Source organism: Sceloporus occidentalis, unplaced genomic scaffold (genome assembly GCF_023333645.1).
Source record: "Sceloporus occidentalis isolate IW3139 unplaced genomic scaffold, rSceOcc1.0.p SCAF_6, whole genome shotgun sequence".
NCBI lineage: Eukaryota > Metazoa > Chordata > Lepidosauria > Squamata > Phrynosomatidae > Sceloporus > Sceloporus occidentalis.
In genome coordinates, this window is record NW_028316986.1 from 119,406,082 (window position 1) to 119,433,842 (window position 27,761).

General features: G+C 40.9%; 2 protein-coding genes across 3 annotated transcripts in view; one reads left to right on the top strand and one right to left on the bottom strand.

The window, feature by feature from the left end:
- Window positions 1–27,761, bottom strand: part of LOC149311320 (small integral membrane protein 8-like) — a 70,486-nt gene that overhangs the window by 4,873 nt on the left and 37,852 nt on the right. The window lies entirely within an intron of this gene.
- LOC149311321 (gap junction beta-7 protein-like) lies at window positions 12,053–25,869 on the top strand. 2 transcript variants are annotated; one of them, XM_089530796.1, is made up of 2 exons: window positions 12,053–12,108; window positions 24,812–25,869. In XM_089530796.1, exon 2 carries the CDS (start codon window positions 24,839–24,841, stop codon window positions 25,634–25,636), a length of 798 nt encoding a protein of 265 aa, XP_089386922.1. In that variant the 5' UTR covers window positions 12,053–12,108; window positions 24,812–24,838; the 3' UTR covers window positions 25,637–25,869. The 2 variants fall into 2 exon arrangements, with proteins under 2 accessions (XP_089386922.1, XP_089386921.1); XM_089530795.1 differs by lacking the exon at window positions 12,053–12,108 and adding an exon at window positions 15,549–15,604.

Below are 27,761 nucleotides of genomic sequence, written 5' to 3' on the forward strand. Positions count from 1 at the left end.
TGATTCATTCTGGATTATTTTCATAGTGTGAACGGGGCCTTAGTTGCAAATGAGTTAGCTGTGTGAAATTATCACCTTCAATACAGCCAGTCTCTCCAAGACTCCCTTTCTTCCCTTTTCTGGGAGAAGTCCTGCATCAAAACTGTGTCCTGCCAGAGAACTGCATAAAACCCTGTGACCTCAGCTATATAGGGCCTGAATTCAGTAGTCAAGAGACCACTTCTAGCATTAGATCTTGAACACAATGGCTGTCCTCTTACTTCCCTCCAGCACATAAATGGAAGGCAATTTGTCAGGAATGTGAATGAAATTTGCATGCATTAGAGTTTGCAAATATCTGAGAGTGGAAAATACCAAGATATCAAAGGATTCAAAGGGACATCTGTGTTTTGTGTCAATGTTTAACTCACAGAAACATATAATCTGCTATACCCGTAGCTATTGTTGTGGCAACAGTTTTATAATTAATGCACACGGAGAAGAAGACAAAGAAATGAAAGGAAGTGCATGCCATTCCTTTTCTTACAACTAGAAAAGCTGATAAGAAACATAACAGTGTTGCTATTGTTGATTATTATTATTAAGGGAGATAGTGGGGGTATGTTTATACAGTGGAGATAGTGGGGGGATATTTATGCTGGGGTTCGGTTCCAGGACTCCCTGTGGACACCAAAATCTGTGGATGTTATTATATACTGTAGTCAAAAGTCTTTCTAGCGAAATTTAATTTAGCTCAATCTATTGGGTTGGCTACAAGAATCCTTGAGACCATTTCCTTTATGTATACTGAGAGAAAAGAGATCAAAGGAATATTGCAGAGGCAGAATTCTCTGAATGAGTTGTTTCTTTTATTAAAGGGGAAAGTCACACAACAGTCCACATTCACTCACTCTTATGTACCAAGGCTAAGGAAATTAGGGGATAGCTTGGAATAGCTTGGGGCTGAACTAATGGAGATACTTATACAAGACAAGGCTTGACTCTGGATCCAATTGTGAGGGAGGCAGCATTGGATATGACCGTTCAGGTGAGCAAAGGGAGCATGAATGTACTGGGGCCAGTCAGAGTTCACAGTGACAAGAGTATCTCCATGTCTTCCAATTAGCCCACTGATGAAGAATCTTGGGGATCTTTTATAAGCACAAACTAGCCTGAATGCAAAGGTGTTTGTCCTACATCAAAGGAAATCAAATCTGCATTATAAAGGATGGCTTGGTCTGGCAATGTCAGGGTGAAAAATGGAGTTGTAAATCAGCCTTATCTGGCTTGTCCGGCAAAACATCCTGCCTCAATTGCCTGTCTTCCTGACTTCGGAAGTGTTAAAGTGTCTCCCAAACTTTTCTGTTTGGTGTGCATATGGAGTAGTGCAGACGTGTTCTTACGCCTCGGGAATCATGGCTGCCCAGAGTACAGCGTCCGTTTGGGGCATAGGGAAACACACACACCATCAGAAGATGTCGGCTTAGTGTAAGAATAGAATGGGATAGTAAAAATGATAACCCTTATATAAAATGGCAAAAATCAAGAAAACATCCATGTAGCTGTACTGGCCATATAGCAAATCCAATAACATCAAAAATCCACAAAACAGTGATACCTTTATTGGACCTACTAAAATACACAATTTACATGTTGCAAGCTTTCAAAGCTATTTAGAAAGCTTGCAACTTGTATATTGTGCATTTTGGTTGGTCCAATAAAGGCATCACTATTTGGCAAAAATCAAGGTTTTGTTTTGTTTTTTGTGGTTGGATATTTTAAAGCTGTGGATGGTTGAATCCATGGATGCAGAATCCGTGGATAGAGAGGGCCAACAGTGGTGTCCCAGTGGGTGTAGATAGCAAGTAAGTATCTTAGGTTCTTGCTTGCTTCAGTAGAGGATCTAGTGTTGATATCCATAACAGTTCAACAGATGTTTTGTTCAGTTTGTCATATTTATCAGCGCCTTAGTCCAGGGAGAGAGCAATGAAGAAACAGTCCTTAAATTCTTCAGCCTCACCTATGTAAAATGCATACTTTCTTCAAGCTATCAGTCTTAAGGTGATGTCATACTGCAAGTACAGCAACCATTTTCTTGATATGAGGTTAATTTTTTTTTTTTAAAAAAAGAGGAAAATGAGGAATGCAATAGAAACTTTCAAAAGATTTAAGAGAGAAGGAGAGGAAGAAAAGGAGAAAGGTACAAATGTATAGTTTTAAAAAGTCTGTAAAGTGGGTGCATGTACCAAAATTAAAAGGTTGATTGCCAGATCTGGAAAAGATGGAGACAGTGGGCTGGATCCAGACTTAGGGTTGAAATGGATGGGCAAAACAGAACATTTAGATGATGCATGAAATGAAAGCAGGAGAGAGTGAAACCAAGTCTCACTCCAGGGCTAAAAAACAGCAAAAAAAAAAAAGCTAGGGAGTTTATCACATGGGACAGATCCAGTGCAGAAATTGAATTTAAACTTTAAAAAACCTACAAAAGCAGGTAGATTTTCAGATGATGTCAGGGTTAACCCAAACAGAAAGTGGACAAAACTTGCAAAAACGGGTTAATTTTCACAGAACTTAAGGTTTAATGAACATTAACATGACATTAATCAGAATGGAAAGTCCTGAAAATAAAAAGGAGTGGGCTTTGTCGACTTTCCGTTTGGGTTAATGTTGCATTATTGCTGATTAACCCCAACATGTCTGAAAATCAACCTGCTTTTGCAGATTTATTCTAGATTTTTAAATCCCGTTTCTGCATGAGATCCGTCCCATGTGATAAAGTTCTAAGACTCAAGGTGTAAAATGCACCTCTTTCCACCAGCATGTACGTAAATGGCCCAGGCTGCTGCAAAGCAAAGAGGCAAATGTCAATAATGCACTCAAACCAGACACTCCAACAGAAGAGCATGAGGTGAAGGGGTATGTGAAGGGGGCATGTATGGTGGACCTCCATGATTGTGCTTTGCCACTGGTCAGACTAATGAACACGTGCGACTGTGTGGCCAATCATATGGGTGGGTATCTAATGGAATGGCATATGGGTGGGAAGAGGAAAGTAACTGAAGTTGCTGATGGTGTGTTTGTGCAATTGTGTGCATGCATGGTAAACAGGTGGCAAAAAAAAAAAAAAATCACACAGCTTGGCTTGACACCATGCAATGTGGACAGTCTGTGGGTGTTCAGGCTGCCTTCGGTGCCACCTGTGGTGCGACCTGTTTTCAGATAACGCAGGATTTCATATAACGCTTTTTCATGCCCATCTGCTCTGGACTCAAGTTACACTTGGAAGTGACACAGTGAAATCAGAGGGATTTCAATTAGTCATCCTAGGAAGTTACATTAATTTGAATTGGGGGCAACATAAGTACAACTGAATCTGAACCTAACTCTACAGCTAGAAGCTTCTGTCTCAGAGTGTCAAAAGTGGATTCTATACCAATGCATTAACTCTAGGATGTAGGAGCAGCTTTATTTTTGTTGAAGAGAACAGTATAATGAAAAACATCTCACTCATGCAGGTTCCCAAGTTTGATAGAAATCTGATTCTTGGAGGATTTTATGCTTTGGGGTGTATCCATTCAGCAACAGCAGTGCTGTGGATTATGACTATATTATATAAAAAAGGAATGGAACAAAACACTGACTTCCATATTCTGCCCATCTGAAATGATTCATTTATATTTTCATTCAATATTTTAAAGTGAACAATTGCTTTAATCTTTGTTTGCAAAGGCAAAGACAAGCAATTCAATCCACATGTTTTCAGCAACCAGTGATAAAAAGGAAACAGCAGGAGTTCATTTCTGATAAGATCTTTAATTAAAATGTTAGTATTAATTATAATTGTGTCTTTAACAACAACACCTGGACTTCAACTTACATATGAAAAGTTTATGTATCAAATGTCTTGATAATGTAAGTACAACAGGAACACAGTCAAATCTTTTGAGATGGACCAGATAAATGAACTCAGTAAAATCTATTCAACAGAGAACACCTATCTGTGACATAGTTATTTTGTATATTCATAGGTTTAAAACATAAACATGCTATAATCCTAAACCCATTTACACAGGACTGATTTTGAATAAATTCAGCAGGACTTACTTCTGGGTATGCAGTATAGGGTTTTTCTGAAACCAATATGGAATGACCCTTTCTGTTGCCCAACCAGCTAAAGATTGGCCAGTACATGAGAGGCAGACCTATGTAAAACCTGCCTCAAAACCTGTCCTCCTTTTCCAGGACACATCATATATTTCAGCCTTCTGTCCAAGAGGAATTCCAAATTGTCCTCCATTTTGAGCATGACTAAGAAGCCTGAATTTATAGGAACCTTGGCAGCATAGTGGTTAAATGCCAGTACTGCAGCCACAAAGTTGTGAGTTTGATCCTAGAGAAAGTCTCCAAGGTCCACTCAGCTTTCCATCCTTTCGTAGATCAGTAAAATGAGTTCCTAGCTTATTGGGGGCAACTAGCATACACATTGTGAACCGCTTAGGGAGTGCTAGTTCACTGATAAGCGGTATAGAAATGTACAGTGCGCCCTTTACGTGGGGATCCGTTCTGGACCCCCCCCCCCCCCACTTAAAGCAAATAGCATGTATGCTCGAGCCCCATTGACAATAATGGGGATCATGCATGCGGTGTGGCATGGTGCGTGCGCCACGGGTGTGCGCACCATTTTGTTTTTGTTGCACTAGCTGAAAGCTGCATAAAAGGTGCCCGCGTATGATGCGGGCGCACTGTACTTACTATTGCTATGTGTGTTTTTAGCTTTTATTTTGCAATGCCCTTCATTTTTATTGAATGTCACATTTGTGGTGTCATGTCCTTCTTTGCAGCTATGGCATCGGATCACCCTGGCTTCAAATCTCCATGAGGATAATTTCATGCAAGACTTGAGGCAGGTCTTATATAGGCCTTCCTTGTGTGCTACTCAAAAGCCGAGAGCCGGAAGAATGGATGGTAGCTATGCTAGCAAGAAATGGATACATCTCAGAGGCCATTTTGCTGTGCACTAAATGTTCTTGTCAGTCTGTTGGGGTGGCAATCAGCAGCCATGCTAATGGACACACCCCAGTAGACTTACCCCAGAACATGTGGCATGGCATGGCATGGCATGCAACAAAATGGCCTCAGATTGGGGGGGGGGGTCTGTTGTCCAGTACAACTGGAACTTGCTCTTGCTGCTCTTGGCTGTACAGGTGGCTGAGAAAGTAGCACATGAGGCATGATTCTGGGCTGCTCTGTCTCACTTGCCAAAGAAGAGGAAAAGGAAGAAGAAGAGCAGAACCATGCCAACCAGGATCTCAGTTGGTGAACTCTGTAGCATTAGTAGGATAAGGACATTTTGGTGAATACCAAAGGCTCAGGTCCCTGGAGAGAAGGGCTGGTGCCTGCTCTCGACAACTCAAGAAGTATATTGGGGCATCCTACATGGCCCTTATAGGAGATTAGACTTCATCCTCCAAATATGGGACACCCCATACAAAATGGGACACTTGGGAATCTTAATATAGTACAGTTTTCCCTTCGTATCCACAGATTCCTTATCCACAGATTCAACCATCCACATCTTGAAAATATTACACACACACACACACACACACACACACACATAACAAAAAACAAACAAACCTTGATTTTGCCATTTTATATAAGGCACATAATTTTACTGTGCCATAGTATATAATGGGACTTGAGCATCAACGGATGTTGATATCCACAGGGGGTCCTGGTGCCAAACCCCAGCAGATACAAGGCCCACTGTACAGTGCTGGATTATCATGGGATCCTACAGACATTACTCAGCAACAGCTAAAAGCATGCACACTATCATACATAAATATGGGGGGGGGGGGGACTGTGTAAATGTTCATAGATTTCTATACATTCACCTGTAAAATAATTAGTTGGTGCATGCCTGGGATGATAGAAGTGAAAGCATGCTACGTTTCTGCTGATCACAGGTAAAAGTAATTTTATATTTATTCTATTTTATTTGGCTTTGCATTTTGATTTTTATTAACACCTTTGTGGTCTAATGATTTTATCCAGTTTATACATGGATGTGGTCTTAACTACTTTTAATATATTTTATTTAGATTTTAACATTTTATTTTTCTAAAAAAAAAGATTTTAGTGTTTGCCTCTCAGATCTTTGGATATAGGTTGGAAAATGAATCTAGAACTTAATTATGTTAACTGATACAACTATTAAGTTTATCACACAGGGGAAATCCTGTGCAAAAACGGGGGTTTAAATTGGAAAACCCCCCACAAAAGCAGGTTGATTTTCACACAGCATCATTGTTAAACTAATGTTAACTGGAACAGAAAGTGGAGGGAAAGTAGACAAAAGCCTGCTTTGCTTTCTGTTTGGGTTAACATTAGTTTAACAATGACATTGTGTGAAAATCAACCCCGCTTTTGCAGTTTTCCCCCCAATTTAAAGCTCCGAAAGTAAAAAATCCCAAAAGTAAAGAGGAGCAGCTTTTGTTTACTTTCCTTTTGGGTTAACACTAGTTTAAAAACGACATGTGTAAAAATCAACCCACTTTTGCAGGGTTGTTTCCTACCTTTTAAATCCTGTTTTTGCACAGGATTTCCCTGAGTGATAAATTCCTATGTCAACTGATATAATAATTAATTAATTAATTAAGTATGTATTTTTAAACACTTTTATCTTTTAAACTATATTTTATTCTTTTACATGCAATCTGTTTTAATAGTGTAATAATTTAATTCTGTTTTAAAGTAACATTTTAAAATGTTTTTAATTGTACTGTTTTAAATCTTGTAAGCCGCTCTGATTTCCAGTTTGAGGGAAAGGGCAGGATATAAATAAATATAATAATAATAAGATTAACTGATTCTCACTGGTAAGAACAAAAGACAGAACAAAGGAAAAATGCAGAAAGAGTGAGAATGGAAGATTATGTCCTGTGGCCTTTTTATAAACTTCCATCAGTGTCAGTGTGATGGCACAGTAAAAGTCTCATCTAGGAGCACACTTAGATATGAAGGTGCTTTGCAGAAAAAACAGTTAACAAGCCAACTAATGCAGTTAACAAGCCAACCAATCCATCTAATCCAGTACTGTTGAAGGCAATCAGCAGTACCTCTGTTTAGTACGATTTCAGGCAGGATACTTTCCTTATCCTACCTGAAGATGCCAGTGATTGAAAATGGGATGTTCTGCACACAAAGCAGATGCCATGCCACTGAGCTACACCCACTTCCTTTTGTAGGCATGGTTGCATTCTCAAAGTAAATGACACACAGGCTGGGAGGTTTGTTGACACAGTTGTGTTTCTTTACACAATCTCTTATGAGTTCTCATATTTCACTCCCTGGTGGATCATGAAAAGATACCCACAGCAAAAGTTGCTTTGGGGAAACTTTACTTTGAAAGGCAGTAGAGAAACCTTTAAAATAACTTAAAGAAATAAAGTAGAAGGAGGCTCTGAGATGGACAAGATTTCTTTCTTTCTTTCTTTCTTTCTTTCTTTCTTTCTTTCTTTCTTTTTCAAAAAAAATCAGTCCTATATATTTGTAACATTTCCTTTCTTTCTTTCCTTTGGTTTAGAACCCCCTGCCACCCTTTAAGGGGGGGTGGGGGTGTCTTCTGACATTTACTCAGGGAAGATATGAGTCTAGAGAGTCTAGGCAACAAACAAGGGAGGGCCAGAGAACCAGTCTGCACTGGGGCCCTTCACAGACCAAAATCCACATACTCTGTTCATCTCTTGGTCACACTGAGTGTAACCTCAACCACGCCGTCTTTAGAAACAGCCAATCTATTTCATGCTTACCTTTTTCTGAAGTGTGCCATATCTGCGTCTATGCAGAAGTGAACACTGTGTGTTACTCCCTGGTAGGCGTACATATGGCAACCTGTTTCTTTTCATCTCACTGAAATGGATAAGTAGCTGCAGCTTAATATAAATACCAGTTACATCAGGGAACATGATTTGAGAGCACACTTCATTGGTGCTTTGGATGAGAATGACCTTTTTTTTTTAATTTTGAAAACAATTGCTTTGATACTCAATGCATATTTTTCTGGTGGTAACCTTTCTGTGGTGGGGGGATTGTGGTGGGACTGTGTGTTCCTGTGATGCAAGAGGCTATGCTGATAGTAGCAGTGCTGCTAGTAGAATCTCCCAAGGAGGAGCCGGACTAAATATGCCAGTTACCGGGCAACTGCAGTAGTGTGAGTGAAGCTGGTGGCGGATCTCAGAGACAACGGGAGTGGCACCATTGGTAGTACTGTGCAAAAGGCAGCAAGGTAAACTCCTTTTGAATGTTTTTACCATGAATACCCTATGATGAGATAATCCAAAATGAAACAAGAGACAGTGCCAGGTGAAACTTCCAGCTTGGAAGGCACTCAACGAGCTATGCGGGTCCAGCAAAGGACAAATGTGAGTAGCACTGTGGCTAATGGTTCAACTAGCCTCAAGGTAAAAGATTATTCAGCTATTGACATGTTCAGAGGTGAAAGGTATATCCAAAGCAGCACAACACATATGATAGGAACATGGAATGTGAGAAACATAAATCAGGAAGTTAGATCTAGTGTGTAGAACAAGAAACTGAACCTTTAAACATTGCAATACTTGTGGTGAGCGAGCAAGTGGACAAGGATGGGACATTTTGAGTCAGATACTTGCACAGTGCTTTAATCAGGAAAGGAAAAACTAAGAAATGGGGTGCCATTAATAGTGAGGAGAGAACACTTTCTGGCTCCCAGAGCACCTTCTGGCTCCCAGTAAATTAGACTTAGTAATACAAATCTATTTTACAGATTTTCAAAGAACTGCAAAAAAATTCAGCAGAAAACCAGCCTGTGTTTCATAGATTATAGCAAAGCCTTTGATTCTGTAGATCATGAGAAACTTATGGCTCTCTCTTAAAGAAATAGGCATGTTGCAACATCTGATTGTCCTGATACGTAACCTGTAGTCAGGTCAAGAGGCGCCACCATGATGATGCCGATGCCGTGCAGCATCTGCACTCGTGACATATGCAACACGCCACAAAAAGAACCCGGAAGAACCAGGTTCTTTTTACTCTGGAGGGATGCTGTGCGGTTTGGCTGCTGTGGCGTCCCTCTGGAGGGAATCGGGCTGCTACCAGCCTGCCCTTTTTAACAGGTACGTACCGGGCCTAAGCCAAACTGTGCAGCGTCTCTCTGGAGTAAAAAGAACCCCGTTCTTCCAGGTTCGTTTTGTGTCGTGTTTTGGGTCGCCATTGGTGCACTCGTGACATAAGCAACATGCAGCAATGTGCAGATGCTTTGGGTTGTCATCGTCATCATGGCAGCGCCCATGTGGAGAGGATGCCACCATGATGACGACGTCCGTACATACTAGGGTTAGGGAGTGTGCAGTTGCCATGCGTTCCCTAACCCTTGTACTGGTGGCAGCATGCCACTTTAGGCCAGTGTGTACCAGGCCATACTGAAAGTCATTCTTGTGAAAAGAATCTAGCTGTAACAACAAATAAAGGGTGGTATAGGTATCATAAGGGGGGTGTTCTAGAGAGCTGTGGGTCGCACCAGATGACATCCTAAAAGGGGGTGACACCACTACTTCCCAAACACCTGCCTTTTGGCAGAAACAAGCTGCGGCATTTGCCTGCATTCTTTTCAAATGCTGGAGCTCAGCAGCTTAGAGTTTTTTTAAAATTATTTTTAAAATAATTTAATTTTTTTATTTTTTAAAATTCTTTTAAAATTTACTTTAAAAACATCACATCTTACCATTTTTTTGCTTTAACCACACGAAACTATGTACATGTAAGTACATTTAGGCTGTGTGTACGATATTGTAATTTAAAGGTATAATTTTAATATTGCTAGTTGCTTATGTCCCAACTGTTGCCATTGCATTTAGTGATATATGGGAATTACAATTTATGAGTAAGATTGATACAAAACATATTACTAAGGATTCTGTATGGTGTGGTACAGGAAGAGGTCAGAGGGGGGCTGATACCATGAGTTACCACACTCGGTGATGCCAATCCTAGTGACACCACTGAGTATAAGAATGAGAGGGGCAAATGTGCTTATCAATTATAACAAATGAGAACTGTGCCCATCATGAATGGGCAATGTTAATGCTTCCTGTTTAGTTCAGACAAATAATATCTCTGGGATGGATCTATAGTCGCTGAATAAAGGTCTACTGAGTTTTAATTACTGAAGCCTGATTTTCTGAACTTGATGTCCTACTGGACATGACAGTTCTACAAATACCATGGACTGCTAAAAAGACAAATAATTGGGTCCTAGATGAAATCAAGCCTGAATTCTCCCTAGAAGTGAAGATCACTAAACCGAAACTTTTGCACTTTGGACACATCATGAAAAAACAGGATTCACTAGAAAAGACAACAATGTGAGGAAAACTGCAGTGTAGATGTATCTTGTAACAACACCATTGAGACTGACTAAAGAAAGAAGTTGGCAGCATGAACTTTCGTAGACTTAAGTCTACTTCCTCACATCCATTTGGAGGGTGCATCTGAGGAAATAAACTTAAGTCTATGAAAGTTCATGCTGCCAACTTCTTTCTTTAGTTAGTCTCAAATGTGCTACAAGATCTCTCTACATACTGATTGCACAGACTAACACCGCTATATCTTTGAATTCTGCAATGTAGTTGGATAGACTCATAGAATAGAATAGAATCATAGAATCACAGAGTTGGAAGAGACCACAAGGGCCATTCAGTCCAAACCCCTGCCATGCACTATTCAATCAAGGAAGCCCTGGTCTTGAATCTGCAATATCTAAGCAGAGCTGTTAATGACAGGATGACTGGGAAGGCTTGATGGCAGTTAACAACAAACAAAAAAAGGGCTTTCTGGACATCAGTGTGAGACTGACTTAATGGAGTGTAATACACAACAGAGGCTGGCAACTGCAATGGGTCTGGGAGCTACTTTTCTGCTAACGGGACTCACCAAATGCTACATATTCTCCCAAAATAGCCCCCCAAACTTAAGTGGCTGAAATGCCACTTGCATTTTTTTAAAAAAATTGATGTTTATTATGTTTAGCAGTGTATGTAGGGCAAGCTGCAACCTACTGTATTCAAAAAGTAATTTTGCTGCTTTTGGATGCTTCCAAAGAAAGCTAATTTGCCCTTTTTGGGGAGGGACAGAAAAGTAGTGGTCCATGGACTCTGGCAAGATTGAGGAGTGCAAAAATAAATAAATAATAAGCAAGCAAGCAAGCTGGGGAGGTGGTGGCCACTTGTGGCCTCTGGCCTGTACATTGCCAACACCAGATGGCGAGGTTTCTGAGGAGCTAGCTCATTCTCCTTGAGGTCCAGACTAGTCCCCCCCATGTTGTATTCAAGGTGGTTTTTTGGTGTGCCTGTATGTTTTGAGGAACATTAGGCCAAGAGTGAGTGACTGGTTCAAAGTCACCAGGAGTGCTTTGCAATGGCAGCCACCTTGCCTTTTTTTACTAGCGGTCAAGATAATGCCTTCTTTGGTCCTGTACTGGGAAAACTGGGATGTAAATTAAACAAATGAACAAAATCTTCAGCTTTAAATCCTCCTGTATTTTCTCCACTGCTTCTTCCACCTTTTTTGCCACACACCCCAAACCTGTTAAGTTGCAATAGCAGTGCCATTTTTTTGGGAGGGGTATGCTGGGAACTCTCTGGAAGCAACCTCAAAGAAACTTCATTGCTGACCAGGAACTGGAATGCCAGTCTCTGGAGACCAAGCCAGACATGATTTCCTCTACAGCATGCTGCCTTTCAACTTAACCTCTAACAGAAGAATTTTCCAATTCTGCTCCAGCATGGGAAGCCCAAGTATGCTATTTAAAATATATGAGTTCAGCAGCAATGCTATTCCGTTTGAGTTTCTGTTTTCTCTGACACTCCTCTGGACAACAGGAGGCATGTGGTGTTCCTCATTTGAATAGTATGTTAGAAGAAATGATCAGGTTACACCTGTTTAGGTTACACTGCCTAGGAAACCACCGGAATCACTTTTCAAGACCTGAAGCTGTAAAACTCCCTTTCTGGGAAGAGGAATCATTAATTTTTAATGGTACCAGAAACCTGCTGTGTTCTCTGACAACCATCTGCTGTTATATAGGTAAGTCTGTTTTCCACTTATCTTAAACAACATGTAAATGTCTTCCCTTTTAAACAGCTTGATAGTAAAATAGCATTTAGATTCTAAGTACGTCAAATTCAACAAAAATAGCCTTGCAGAAAGGTTTTGCTGGAAAATGTTTAAATTCCCAGGAAATACAAATGAAGCGAGTTTGCCTATAGAAACAGACAAATGCCATGCCATAGTGGATATTAAAATCTGTCCATCTGTGATGGATGATTGACACTGGACTTTCAGATGACCTTCTGGCCCACCATGGTTTACTGCGACATTTTTTTTTCTATGACAGTTACTTAAAAACCTTTTAAAACAATTATCCGGATGACACATTAGCATTTGTTTATATGATATTTTTGGCAACCTCATATATGCCACTAAAAGAGCCTTTCTCCCCACCCAGCAAAACAGAATGTCTGAATTGGAATGAACTAAGGTGAATTAGATAATGTGGAGAAGGTGTAATAATAGCTATGTGTAAAAATATACACAAATAGATGATGTTATAAAAGATACATCCATTGAGAAGGGTAGCCTGCTAGATTTAATATGGCCTCAATTGACATCTAGTAATTCTCTCAAAGAGCTTGTCCAAGTTAATTTTTGGACTACAGTGCTCAGAATCCCACTGCCACCATGGTTCAGTGGCAATGTTAGGGGTTTTTGAAAGGTAGAGTTCCCCAAAAAGTAATTTATAAAATTGGTCACTAATTATCCATATTTGCATTGCCAACAACTTTATCTAGGAGGAGTCACCATGCCAGTCATTAGACAAAGAAACAGAGGAAAAGTGAAAGAGATATAAAGGGAAAGTGAAGGTTTAGAGATAGGAAGATGAAAGAGAGAGAGAAAACAAAAGAGAGTACATTAAAATACTATCTAAATGCTTTGAAGTGAGCTCCATGTTTTGTGGTCCGGAAAGGCTGAAGGCCTTTGCTAGATAGAACACTGTTTCTGTGTCTTTCATTGCAAGTTACAAAGGTGCACTGTGAAGGCACAGGTTAATTCTCCATGACAGCAGGACAAGTTATATCTGATCAATTTTTATTACTATGAACTTTTTGAAAATGCAGCATGTGTAGTCTTCTTAAAGCAAATGGGACTTCACAGTGCGAGTGAATGTTGCAGACAACAGGACAAAAGCTACAGACAATTTGTGTCAGACAGGACATTGCACTGAAGATCTGTGAGAGTTTTCAATCCATTTTTAAGGGAACCCATTATGGAATGCTGCCAGTGCCACAACATTGCTGAGAATAACTTGAGCCAAAACACACATGAACCTGTCTGGGGTATTACATTCTCTCTGAAGCATCACAAGTAGTGCGCACCTGGCATTTTGGCAGGGGTAGTAGGGGGTATACGTCAGCAAAGCATACAGGAAGAAACAAATCTCTTGATGTTACACAGAAATTGCTAGAAGGGTAGATATATCAGTCTGCTGTTGTAAAAACAACAACCAAGAGTCTTGTGGTTATCTTAAAGACTTGCAGGTTTCATTTTGGCATAGTTTTTTTATGGACTGGGCCCATTTCATCAGATGCAGTCTGATTAAGTGGGCTGGAGCCCTTGAAAGCTTATGCCAAATAAGACTTGTTACGTCTTTGTGCTTTAGATAAAGGTGTCCCTCTGAATTATTATATATTACCCCATTTTAGGAGCTGAAGCTCATAGGCTTGGTCAGTGCCTTTTTACACTTAAAAAGGACATTTTGTGTTCATCTTGCATTTCCCCAATGTTTTAGTCTTTCAACACCATGCCAGCAGAGTACACAATGCAGCAGCCACTCCCTTGCTTGTAAAGCTGTTGTGTTAAGCTAGAAAAAGACCTGCAGTGTGTGCCTCCTGACTAGATATGTACAGTATAATCTCTTTAAATGTGGCCCAACGTTCTACCTCTGGCATTGCAAGTACTTATGGTAAACTTCATTATCTATAAAGTGTAGGGCAGCCCCTCACCAAATTTACACTTCTAAATTGATGGCAGGAACAAAAGCCCCTGTGGAAAGTTCATGGCTTAATTTGGCACCACCCATTGATATTTTCCAATTTTCCTCTTGTTTTTGTTTTCAAAAATGTCTAGGCTGGAGTGGACAACTGTGTAGGGGCAGTGATCAATTTCCCCTTTTGCTTCCCAGCACACTGGGAATTACACAGAAATACTTCTGGTCATCAATTTGAGCAAGGTCTCAGCCAAAGGTTTTCACAGGCCGGGGGAGGGAAAATGACCATTTGTGTGTATTTTGGGCCATTTGGTGGTTTTTTGTGGGGGGCGGCCGGGGGTCAGGCAGAAAATCATCTGAAAATCACACTCAAAGACCAAAAAGGGGAGAGTTTTGAGAAGACTAATGGGAGGCATTCTGGGCCCTGCAAACCTCCCCTTCGGGTGAGCTTTTTAAAATAATAATGTGGTAGTGTTACTTACTGCTAGTTTTCTAACATACCTTTAGACTCTGAGCTTGATGGTCTTAACTATCCCCTTTCTTCTGATGGTATTATGTATTACTAACTATATGTGAAAATGCAGTCATCTAGTCTGGCTATGTTTGCAGGGACCTTCTGCTCATTCTACTTTGTGCAATTCAGCACTTCTGCCCCAAAGTCCTGGCCAGAGTGCACCACTGCAGTGGAAGCATGGCCTTTCCAGTCATGGTTTGGGCAATTCTTGGAGTTATAGTGCAGGCAGCAATTTTTCCAAGCTTCATTCCTCATAAGAATGATTGTGGGCCATAGGACAGAGCTGGGTTAGGACATGTGTCCATAGAACTCGGCTATTGCTTATTGCTGTCTGGCGAGTATTATTTGTTTTTGTCTGATGTAGAACAGCTGCCTGTAGTATGAATGCCCACTCCAGAAGCTGAATGCATCATGGGATCTAATTTGGGATTACTCACAGGAATCCAATGAACCTTGAACAAAAATGTAAGGTACACCCATGTGACCAAAGTAGGCCAAATTTCCTTTGTGGCTGCATGACATCCTGTCCTGAAAGGCAGCTCCTCAATTCCCTTTTGCAGCTTCAAGGAGAAATATTGAGATGTTGTGGAGGGAAAAAGGGAACATTTTGGCATGTATAACACATCCAGTGCACACTTTGGATTTTGGCCAGTTTTGTTAAGGCTTTAGGACAAGCATGTCCTACATGTTTTTTTTAAAGTATGCATAATTAGGAAAGCTTGTACAAGGTAATGTTTAACTTAGTAACAATAAGAAACAAGGTCCTTAAACTTAATTATATTCTTTAGCTGTTCTTGGTTGGTTAGGTACCAGTTCTCTATCTTTGCATTACATTTATTGTGAAATAAGTGAGAAGGTTTGGACTCCACTGATGCAAGGACCTCCCTGTGCTCTGGGTGTTATGTCTCTCACCATTGTAAAATCTGTGCTAATGCTAGTTCCCCCTTTATTATTTGTAGCAATATGTTTTGATCAAGGAGAGCACGGCTGCACAGTGTGACTGGACAGGAGTGCCTGGAATGGTATGGTGGCATGAGTTTCTAATATACATAGCTCAGTTGCTCTCTCATCTAAATGCATGAACGTTTGTGAATCTTACAAGAATGGGGAACATGTGGTCTTCTAGATATTGTTGGACTGCAACGCCTGTCATCCTTAACCACTGGCTATGCTGCCCAAGGTTGATGGGGGTTTCAGTTGCAGTTCAACATCTGGATGCCATGGCCATCTCTTATCCAAATAATTTATACAGGGCACATCTGCACAGGTCATTTATATTGGTTTCCCCCACAGAGCCAAAGGCCTGATTTGACTATGGATTGTCTGCACATAAAAAGATCAGTCCTGCCATGAATCCAGGCCATCCCTCCCTTAATCCTCTTTCAAAAAAACTCACTATTTACTCTAGGGCCCCATTCCCACTGGCCTATAACACGGATCAGGACGCGAATCATGGGTGCATTGTCTCCATTTAAGAGTGCATTCGACTCGCATGGCTCCGATATCGTTCCCATTGGAATTCAAATCTGAATCGAATTATCCTAAAACCCCCGAATTATAGGTCGATAAACTGGTTAAAAAAAACAGTGGCTTTTTAGCGAGTTTTCCTGTGCCTCCCTAGTCTGATTTGGGGCAAATGAATGGGAACGAAAGGGTGTCTGATTTGGGAACCTGGAGATGGGAGGAGCAGCGCTCAAGGGACTGGCCTGGGGGTGTCACCCTCTTTGTTCTCTTTCTTCATCGCCTGCGCCATTTTCTTCCGTTCGCATAGCCTTTCCCCCAGTGGATTGGGAAGCAAGGTAAGGCAATCGCGCTACATTGAGCTCCAAATGCAGTACACACATTACTCCCCCTGCAACCTCCCCTCTGCTCCACAGTCATAGACCAATGTGTGAGGAGAGCCATTGAACACCATTTTATACTATTTTTTTTGCCTCCGCCTTAGCGCCTGAGCAGCAGATGGGCTTTGCAGTACATGCCTGCATGATCGCCCCCCAGACAGCCCAGGGAGCAATGGGGGAGGCAAAGGGATTGGGGGGAATGGAGGCTCCTTCTCTCTTTCCCAGAGGAACTATGGGAAGACACAGGAGAGCCTGGACGCCCAGGGATTTGAGGGGGGGATCGAGCCTTCTCTTCTCTCTTTCCCAAAGGGAATATGGGGAGACACAGAAGAGCCTCGGATGCAAAGGGATTTGAGGGGAATAGAGGCTCCCTTCTTCCTTTCTCGGAGGGGAAAAGCGCCTAAGCGACTGATTGACTGTGACGTTGACAGCTGATTTTAAAAAAAGAGGTCTCGGAAGGGCAATGGGAACGGGGAACAAAATAACCCGCTTCAAATTACCACAGGGAAAATACCAATGGGAACGAAAACAGTGGTAAAAAAACCTGGTTCTGTTTGCACCTGTTTTTAATGGGAACGATGGGTCAGATTCGATTATGACTCGGGGGAAAAAATCCGAGTCAGAATCGCAGCAAAATAAGCCGCTTTTTTGCCCAGTGGGAATGGCCCTAGATCTTCTTAGAAAATCCAGAGCATTTCAGAGCTCTGCCAGGTGGCTGTCTACACAGTGTCCCATTGTGCCACCTGCCAGTGGTGATGCAAGTTGCTCCCAGTGAGGTCACACCGAGACGCCCAGCCATATGATTGATGTTGGATGCATTTCTGGCCTCAGAGGGAGCAAATTGTGCCAGCTGAGGTGGCAGGTGGCACAGGGGGATGCTGTGTAGTCAGGTACTTGGCATTGCTCCTGAATGCACAAGTAATAGGGAATTCAGGGCAGCTTCAGCACCACAGAATATTCTGGCCAGTGTAGATCCATCTGTGGATCCTGTCATCACACCATTATTTAAAGAATGTTCTTGGAATCAGTTGCAGAAGTGGATAGAAGTCCATCTGACAGGGATGACAACAAAACCTTGAGTCTAACAAACCAAACATGGCTCCTCTATGTGGTTGTACAACTCATGTTTATTTGAAAAATGCTGACATGGTTTTGTAAAACAAAATATTTTTACTGTATTTTAGGATCCTCCCTTATTTGATGGGGCCCAGTCTAAATTCTGAATGGTTATAGCCTGTGATCTTCTCTTACGTTGTCTAAACCAGTGCTTCCTAAGCGATCCTATGTGAGGGACTGGCAATTATTTTTTTCCAATGTGCCAGACTTCAGTTCCATTTCTGTGCTCAGTAGCTACAATTATTTCTTTATTTCCTGGAAACTCATGAGGCAACTGCAGCAGATGACTCAGAGACCAGCACCGATCTCAGGACCACCACTGCTTTGAATAGCACTGACATAATCTACACAGTACCATATATATCATGGGTTTACTTACAGTTGTGTAAAGGGTCACTACAAATCAGCTGTCAAATAAATAAAGCTTAAATGGCACAGGACTGTAACACTCTCTGATGGAGGCACATAGTAAAGTAAGCATCTGAGTTGGATTTGTGTAGGCTGAAAATTACAATTACTCATTGGGCAGTGGTGAAGACCCCGAAACTGAAACAGTTACTGTGATCAACTGAACAGTGTCCATGCTGGCTGGGGCATTATTTGTGTGTCCACGTGCCTTCATGTTGCCTGTCAAGTTATGGTGACCCAATGGATTTCATAGGGTTTTCTTACACAAGGAATACTCAGAATTGGCTTTGCCAGTTCTTTCCTCTGAAGTATAGCCTCCCATCAAAGTACTAACCAGGGCTAATCCTGCTTAGCTTCCACAATCAGATGGGATCTGGTACCTTTAGGGGTATATGTGTAAAAAAAAAAGGTAACTTCCAAACTCTTGAGAGGATCCTCTGCCCATCCAGATGTTACAGAAACTACTAGTCATTGGCCAAGCTGGCTGGGATTTATGGGAAACAGCACACAGAAACATTTAGAAGGCTTCCAGCTCAACTCTAGGAACTGATGCTTACAGGTCACTAGTGGTCCTATGGAGAGATGGGTAGGGTATTTATTTGAGTGTTGGATTAGAACTCTGGCAGACCAAGGTTGGAGTCTCTGCTCACCCATGGAAACCTACTGGGTAACCCTGGGTATGTCATACTCTCTCAGCTTCATAGGAAAGCAGTGGCAAACCCGCTTTGAACCAGTTTTGCCAGAAAAACCCTTAGGGTCACCATAAGTCAGAAATGAATTGAAGGCACAAATCAGCAGCAGCAACAAGGTGATCCCACACTTCAAATTGAGGGAAATCTTGAGTGGAGTGCTCAGGATTTTGTCCTGGGGCTGTCATTCTTCAACATTTTTACCAATGACTCAGATTATGAGTAGAGGAAATGCATGTCAAATTCCAGATGATAGAAAACTGGAAAGTGTAGCTAACATATTGGAAAACAGGATCTTGATAAAACAGAAAACCAGGCTGAGATAAATGGAATGAAATTCTATAAAGGCAAATACAAAATTCTGCACTTAGGCCACAAACCCAAAACTAAACAAATGTACAGGTATAGAATGGAGGATACTTGGCTTAGTAGTAGTACTTGTGGAAAGGATCTTGGGATTACTACTTATCATAAAGTTAAACTTGATCCAGCAGTGTGACACTGTAGCAAAGAAGGCAAATAATATTTTAGCTATTATTATTAGAACTATGGTTTCCAAGTCAAGGGATGTAATATTTCCACTATATTCTTCATGAGCCAAGCCTCATCTGGAGTACAGTTGGCCCTCTATATCCACGGATTCTTTATCCATGGATTCAACCATCCATGGCTTCAAAGTATTTTAAATATATATATAAATTCTGAAAATCAAACCTAGATTTTACCATTTTATATAAGGGATACAATTTTACTGTGCTATTGTATTTAATGGGACATGAACATCCATGGATTTTGGTATACACAGGAGGTCCTGGAACCAAACCTCAGTGGATACCAAGGACCTGTATTATATTTGATTCTGGGCACCTCATTTGAAGAAGGAAACAGATAAGCTGGAGAAAGCTCAGAAAAGGGCAACAAAGATGGTAACAGGAACAAAACATAAGAGGAAAGGTTGAGCAAGCCAGGCACGTTCAGCAAGAGAAGAGAAGACTGAGGGATGACATGATAGCACTCTTAAAATACCTCAAGGGTAGACATAGAGATGAAGGTGCAGGCCTGTCCTCTGCTGCCCCAGGGGTAGGGACAGGTCTAATGGTTTTAAGTTACAGGAAGGCAGATATCGATGGAGTTTTAGTTTTAGAAGGAACTTCTTGAGAGTGAGAGTGGCCTGGTAATAGAATCAATTGCCTAGAGAAGTGGTGGGGTCTCCTTCTCTAGGTGGCTTCAGAAAGAGGCTGGACAGCTACCTGCTGGGGTGCTCTAACTGGAGATCTTGCTGGTAGTGGTGGCAACTCAATGCTCTATGAGCCTCCGTCCAGCTCTATGAGTCTACCTGATCCTACTAGCAGTGAATTTTACTAATAAAGCCACTCAGCTAACTTTTCCAAGTAAGTGATTTGGTTCTGGTCATACTCATTTTGAAATGCTAAATGAAAAAAGGTAGGGTTTAGAGATAGGCTCAAAAGCCCCTATTTTTATCTATAAGCCCTTTATTCTGATCCCAGAAACTCAGAGCTGCTTAGATTGATCCAGTTGAGTAGGAAGGGGCTCAACATATACTTAAAGATGATTTAAAGTACACAAACACAACACTAAAATATGCATTTGAGCCTTCCTCACCCTCCTTTGTAACATGAGACAGAACACAGAAGTAATTCAATGGCCCTTATCAGACAACAGGTTTTGCAGCTCCAATCCAGAGTCACTCCTGATCCATGCGAGTTCGTGTTAAAATGTGATGTATTATCACACAGGATTGCGTTCTATGGGGAGTACTTCTGAGCCAGATCCAAAGTCAATCCAAAGTGACTCCTGATTTTTGTGAATTCGGTAACAAGTGAATTCACAAAAATTGTTTCCAAGCCCACTTCGATTTCAATCTGAATTTGTCTGATGTGGAATGCAACTTTACTTCCATCCTGGTACACCCCCCCAAAGCTCCAAGGTGGCAAATTTCCCATGATGCAGCGCTGCAATTTTGCTCCATTTGCTTCCAGTACTCCTTCAAGAACGGAGGCTGCATAGTATTTCCTTAATAAGGGTACTTTGTTCTCTCCTTTGGGTACCTTGCCTCCAGCCTTGAGGAGAGGCAGGAAAGAAAATTATTATTATTATTAATAATAATAATAATAATAATAATAATAATAATTCTTTAATAATAAAAACAATTTATTTTTTGCCACGTCTCAAGGCTGGAGGCTGGGTACCCAAAGGAGAACAAGACACTGCAAAATAATAATAATAATAATAATAATAATAATAATAATATTACTTTGCTGAGGCACCAGAGCTCTCTGGCAGAGAAGGCTCAATGTCTCACAACACTACAGTTCCCAGAATTCCATAGCACTGAGCCAGGACAGTGAAAGTGGAGTCAAACTGGATTATTTCCCCAGTGTGAATGCAATCTAAGAGAAGGCAACTGTTACACAGGGAAGGAGAGTGGATTGGATTGGATTCAGGGAAGTGGTACTTTAGGGAGCATGGGGAATAAGGGAAACCGGATCATTTCTGCACTCCTCCAAAATGGGTCTCCTTCAGATCTCCTTCAGCTTCTACACTGATTATTTTGCAGAGACAGAATTTTTTTTAATAATAATAATAAATGGATGTGGGCTCTGACACGGAGGATAGATGTAGATGTGGCTGAAATGGATGTGGGCTCTGACATGGAGAATAGATGTAGATGTTGCTGAAATGGATGAGGAGAATGACAGGAGAATAGATGTAGATGTTGCTGAAATAGATGAGGAGAATGACAGGAGGATAGATATAGATGTGGCTGAAATGGATGGGGGCTCTGACATGGAGGACCCATTTGGATTTGGCTACCAGGGATGGGAAAATAGAAGGGAGGAAGAAATGTGAAGCTGTCATTCACGTGAGGCTAGCATTCACATGAAACTGGAACCAGGAAATGGCCCCCTTCTTCACCCCGGAAGTGCAAAGGTTCACGATGCGTTCAGAGCCCCACTGAGCATGCACAAGGGTCCCAATTCGCATTGGTGAATCCGCATGGTATGTACTGGTGTGGTAATTCAATGTGCACTCATTCCGCTTTGACTCAGGAATCACCACAATTTCGTTCTTCATGTGTGATAATTCATGACATGAATTGCCTTGGATTCAAATTGACTCTTCTTCCCCTTCACTTCAGATTGGCTCTGGATTTTAGTTCAAATTTCACGTGTGATAAGGGCCAATGATTATTCTAGCTATGGTACACTTTACATTCATAGTACAGTCCATGCCAAAAAAAATCCCTAAATGCTGTATGTTCTTGTTACTTCTAGTATTCCATATACTGTTGGATGAAACTGTTAGTGCTAGAATCAAATTAAGGCTAGGATTCTGTTGTTTTTGTCATGCATTTGTATGTTTTGGCCATGATGTAATGTCTGTGCTCACTTCACAATTGTGCAAGTGACCTTTGGCAAGTGTAATTGTTGCAAATACCATTTCTTGTATTCTTGGATGATGCGTAACTATTCAGCAGTGCCTTCAATACTGGCATTCAGCAGAAAGGTGGCATAGTGCAACCACTGATGAACTGTGGTTGTGTGCCTTTAAGTTGTTCCCAACTTATGCTGACCCTAAGATTACCCTGTCATGGGGTTTTCTTGGCCTGAGAGTGTGTGACTTGCCCAAGGTCACTCAGGAGTTTATCAGACAAGGGAAACTCGGAGTATAATCCAATGGCAATCCAAACGCAATCATGGGGTTTGATGTTATTGTGTGATAGACTACCACACGCAATTGCGGGTAATGGCGAGCTATTTTCGGGCAATGAGAAGTCAGTTCGAACCCAATTCGAATTCACATAAATTCACTGAACTAGCGAATTCACGTGAATGCATTCTGGCCCCACTTTCTTTTCATTCAAAATTAAGAGAAATTCCTCCTGTGTGATAAACTTCTCAGTGGGCTTCCATGGCAGAGTGGGGAACTGAACCCTGTTCTCCAGAGCAGAAGTCCAACACTCCACCCACACTGGCTCACTGCTTAACTAAGTTAGTGCAAATTAACACTATACAGGCACAAGGGAGGATCTCAGCTGAAGTCGCTTCTGTATGGCTCTCTATTAATGCCTGACATCAGACCATCCCATTCTGCAGTCAGTTTAGCCACATGGATGCTTGGCTTTGCATTATCCTTGCATTGCCTTGTGGCACCTGAATAGGATAGTCAATTACAAAACACATTTTACACACTTAAAGGCCATTATCTAAGATAATTTAGGACTGAAAGATTGCAATATATACATTGTATTTATGATCCTCAGAGACTAGATACTGAGAGTGTATCAGGATACTGGAAGGAATATTCTTTTATTGTGTATGATACAAGAGCAATGGAGTGCTATTTTGTAAGAAAATACTGCCACCTAGCAACATAATCATAGAACTGAAACTGATTTACTTTGCAGGCTTCAAGGTTTGATTCTTGTTATGTACAGTCAGATATAAATTCTATTGAATTCAATGGAATTTACAGCAAATAAGTTTTGTATTGGCAAAGAGTCTCAGGAAACAATTGGGAATCTATAGAAATACTCATTTTACTCTATAAAGCAGGTATGCCAACGAAAAGTAGATTCCATTTCAATATTTGATAAATTATTTGACTAAAGACCTTGAAATTCTTAAATTTGTACTCAATACAATAGATTAAGTGGAATAGGAAGTAATTTAGGGCATTTAAGACATTGGCATGAATGCATTCAAATGAATTCAGAACTCTCCGGTAATAGAATAATGTAATAAATAAAAATATTCATTGTTCTTTTTGACAGTGGAACAGATTGCTTCAGAGGTTAATGGACTTTCCTTCTCTGGAGACTTTTAAACAGAGGTTGGACAGCCATCTCTCAGGAACAAAGAATTAGGGTTAATCCTGAATGAAAAACGGATGCTTCCTCTACCCAAACTGACCCTCCCATAATGGGCTATTTTGTACATATGGGTTGTGGTTCAGTGGCTCCATCCCAACTCAGCAGAAGTGAAGGTTTAATCTTGGAAATCCCCCAAGAGCTTGCAAAATGGATACCCTCCTATGCCAAAAACGTCAATCCCAGCCTTAAGCATTATAGAAATGATGTTGAATAGTAGTCCAGTAGTGGAAGAACCCCACACCACTTACCTCTGCCTCTTCCACTACTTTATTTATACCCTGCCTTCTTTCCAAAATTGACACACAAGGCAGCTTACAATTATTACAATATAGTAAAAAACAGACAAAAGTTCAGCATTATTAAATCATTAAAAATAAGTTTAAAAGGTCCCATTTAAAACAATACACTTTAAAAGAGTGTTAAACCAATAGCCATTTGCAAGTCCTAAAAGCCCATCAGGGAGGTAAAACTTTTACCTGCCAATGGAAGGACAGCGAGGGAGCCAGCTAACTTCCCTAGGAAGACAATTGCAGAGCTTAGGGACAACCACCAAGAAGGCCCTATCTCATGCCCCATGAACCATACCTGTAAAGGACTGAAAGAAGAGCCTCTCCTGAGGATCTCATGGCCTGGTCAGGCTTGCATAAGGAAATGCTGCCTGTCAGATATTTTGAACCTAAGATGTATAGAGCTTTTTAGGTCATCAGCAGCCTTTTGAACAGTGTCTGGAAACAGTTCAACTCTAATGAAGTTGTAACAAGGTGTAACCTACTGTGGACAAACTATTTCAAGCTTTTTCGTTGTTGCTACGTATGGTTTCTTCTAGTATATGAAAACAAATTGTCCCTAGTGTCTCTCTTATGCATCTTTGTACCCTAAATTCTAAGATCCTTGAAAGAGCAAAACAGGAATAGAAAGTTCTGTTATTTCCAGTTTACAAATAGGAAGACTAAGGCTGCATCTGCACAGCAGAAATAATCCAGTTTGACACCACATGCTGTGGAATGTTGGGAATTTTTTTATGACACCAGAGCTCTCTGATAGATGACCAAATGTCTCACAAAACTACAATTCCCAGAATTCCATAGCATTGAGCAATGGTAGTGCAGTATCAAACTGGATTATTTCTGCAGCGCAGCCTGCGAGGTTTCTTAAATAGGTCAAATGTTGTATCTTACCCTGGTCTAACTGTCACTCCCCCCCCAACCAGTAATGTAATTCAATTTGGATGCTTCCTATTTTCGATGGACACTCTCATATGGCATATTTGTTTTGTTACAGCATCTTGCTTTTCCTGAAGTAGAAGAAATGAGCTGGGGATTTCTCCGAGATATTTTAAGTGGAGTGAATAAATATTCAACTGGAATTGGCAGAATTTGGCTAGCTATTGTGTTCATATTCCGCCTGCTTGTCTACGTTGTGGCTGCAGAACATGTCTGGAAGGATGAACAGAAGGAGTTTGAGTGTAACATTAAGCAACCTGGCTGCGAAAATGTCTGTTTTGACCACTTTTTCCCAGTTTCCCAAGTAAGGCTTTGGGCCTTGCAACTGATCATGGTCTCTACTCCATCACTTCTTGTCGTTCTCCATGTGGCTTATCGCGAGAGTCGAGAAAAGAGACACAGAACCAAGCTCTACAAGGACCCAGGGAGTATGGATGGTGGATTGCTATGCACTTATCTCATCAGCCTCCTTTCCAAAACAGGGTTTGAAATAGGTTTCCTCTTTCTGTTTTACAAACTTTATGGTGGATTTGATGTTCCCCGCCTGGTGAAATGTGATATGAGTCCATGTCCTAACACTGTTGACTGCTACATATCCAAGCCCACTGAGAAGAAAGTCTTCCTCTATATTGTGGTGGTGACGTCTTGCTTGTGCATAGTCTTAAATGTAATTGAATTCAGCTATTTGATTTTCAAATATTCTATCAAATGTTGCTTCAGGAATTATATCAAGAGGGCTCAAGGCTCCAAATGTGAAAACAAAAGGTTGAATCCTACAGACCACAATGGAACAACCTTGCCTCTTGGAAATGATTCAACCACTGTCTTTGGTATCCATGGAGCAGATGAAAAAAACCCACCCATCAGCCAACTTGAAGAATAAAAGCACACATTACATTAAAAAAACACATATTAATTACTTTAAAATGGATACTGAGATAATAGGACAGCTTGAGGATTTTAGCCAGCAGGCTATATGTATGCTTTTTTACAAATAAAATTATTTTAAGGTTCACCAAGATTAAAGAGCCAGGTACTGGTTTGAATGTTGAACAACTCTGGAGAGCAGGGTTCAAATTCCTGCTCATCCATGGAAATCCAATGGGTGACCTTGGGAAAGTCACACGCTCTCAACCTCAGAGGAAGACAAAGGCAAACACCATCTGAACAAATCTTGTAGTGAAAACTCCATGATAGGTTCCCATTGGGGTTGCTATAAGTCAGAAATGACTTGAAGGCACACAACAAGATTAAGGAAGATTTAAAGATGGACTTTCCTCTAAGTTAATGTGTGAACATTTAATGTTTATGATAGAAAATATTGAATCCAACAGTACGTAAGCAGCTATTTCCATTTTTAAAAGAGTTCTGTTGTTTTAAAGACTTTTTAAGTCAGAGACTTTACTCTGTTAAGGAGACTTACACTCTCTGTTTTTCCCAGGAAGAGGAAGCTGCAAGTGCCAGCTAACTGCCGACTGGCTTCCTTGCTATGAGTTGGGGTATTCTCTGGCTTTGATTCTAATGCCCTTACAGGTGCCCACAGCTTGCTTTTGCAATAGAAGTTCCTGCACTCTCCTCCTCCTTCAAGTGACAAGGATTTCTGACTAATTCTTCAAGCAAATTGTATAAAACTGTACACATCTTTTTTGCTGGGTAGTAGAAAAACCCTCCACCCTCCCAGAGGCATTAGCAAGGGGGCAGAGGTCCCACACAACCACCACCACTGGTGCTCCCTTACTACTGTGTTTGCAGTTGCTGATCCTTTCCATTTTCCAACAGAAATCATTCCTTTTGGAAATGCAAATAATATCCATCCTTCTGATAGGCAACTGTACTCATTATTAGTATGTATTATTTATTACAGAATATTTATAAAGACAGAGGAAAAAGAAAAAATGGGAACCCCCCCTTTTTTTTTTTACAGTTTACAATGGAACTGAGGTGGGGTAACAAGATGGGACTACATCCAGATAGCATTAAATTGTTTAGTTTGGGAAGGAAGCTGACCTAAGAATGGGTGTTTTGCCTGTTGTGAATGGCGCAGCATCCCCTCTGAAAGACTAGGCAGGCAGATAGTGGTCCTACTTGGAAGCGAGTTCTGCTACTAAGGGTTGCAGCCAGGACAGTTTTCATCAAGGCTCTTCTCAAAGAGGGCAGATCTGGCTATGGCTATGTATGCATGGTCAGCAATGTAGGTGGGGCTGCTTTTGAAATGTTTGGGAATTATAACTGGCACAGAATGCTGCTGACATTCACTAAACATAAATTTAATTCATTTGCACTGGCCACCATTTTGATCCTGAGCCCAGTTTATAGTTCTGGTTATATACTTTAAAGCCTATATGGTTTTGTTCCAAGGCATGTAAAGAAATGTCTGCTTCCAATGGGATTCTATTTATTAAGCTTTTCAAAGGCTGTTTTACTTCTCATTGCTGTCTGATGTTCCGTTTGGCTTTTCGCAGACAGTATCTAGTCTGGATCTGGATCTGTTACCCTTGTGGATCTTGTGAAAACCTCTTATGAAAATCTGATTTCAGTGGGGTTTTAAAAGTCTGATGGGTCCCTGCTCTTTTATCTGGATAGTAAATGCTATCTTCTGTTACAGTTTTGTAATTTTTAAAAATTGCTAGCTTGTTGTTTTTCATTTTGTTGCATTTTATTAGTATTTTGTTTTAAAATTGTTTTGTTGAGCTGCTGTGAAAAGCAGAGTAAATATGCTAAGATAAATAATTTTCACAAGTCTCCCATTGACTTCAAAATTATGCTGTTGGATCTTATGCCTGAATCAGATGGGCCAAAAGGACTGCACTGGGATTGCAGAAGCACCATTTGCAGTGGGACTGCGACAACTGCATGTGCCCAGTTCTGATCTGGGCCACTGCCTTGGTCATGAACCAGGCTGCCAGAAGGCATCGGCACTACTTCTGGCCACATTCAGGGAATGTGTCATCTAAACTCCATGCCTCCAATACAGTCTGAAGCTGGTGCTTTAGGCCTAAGGTAGTTTG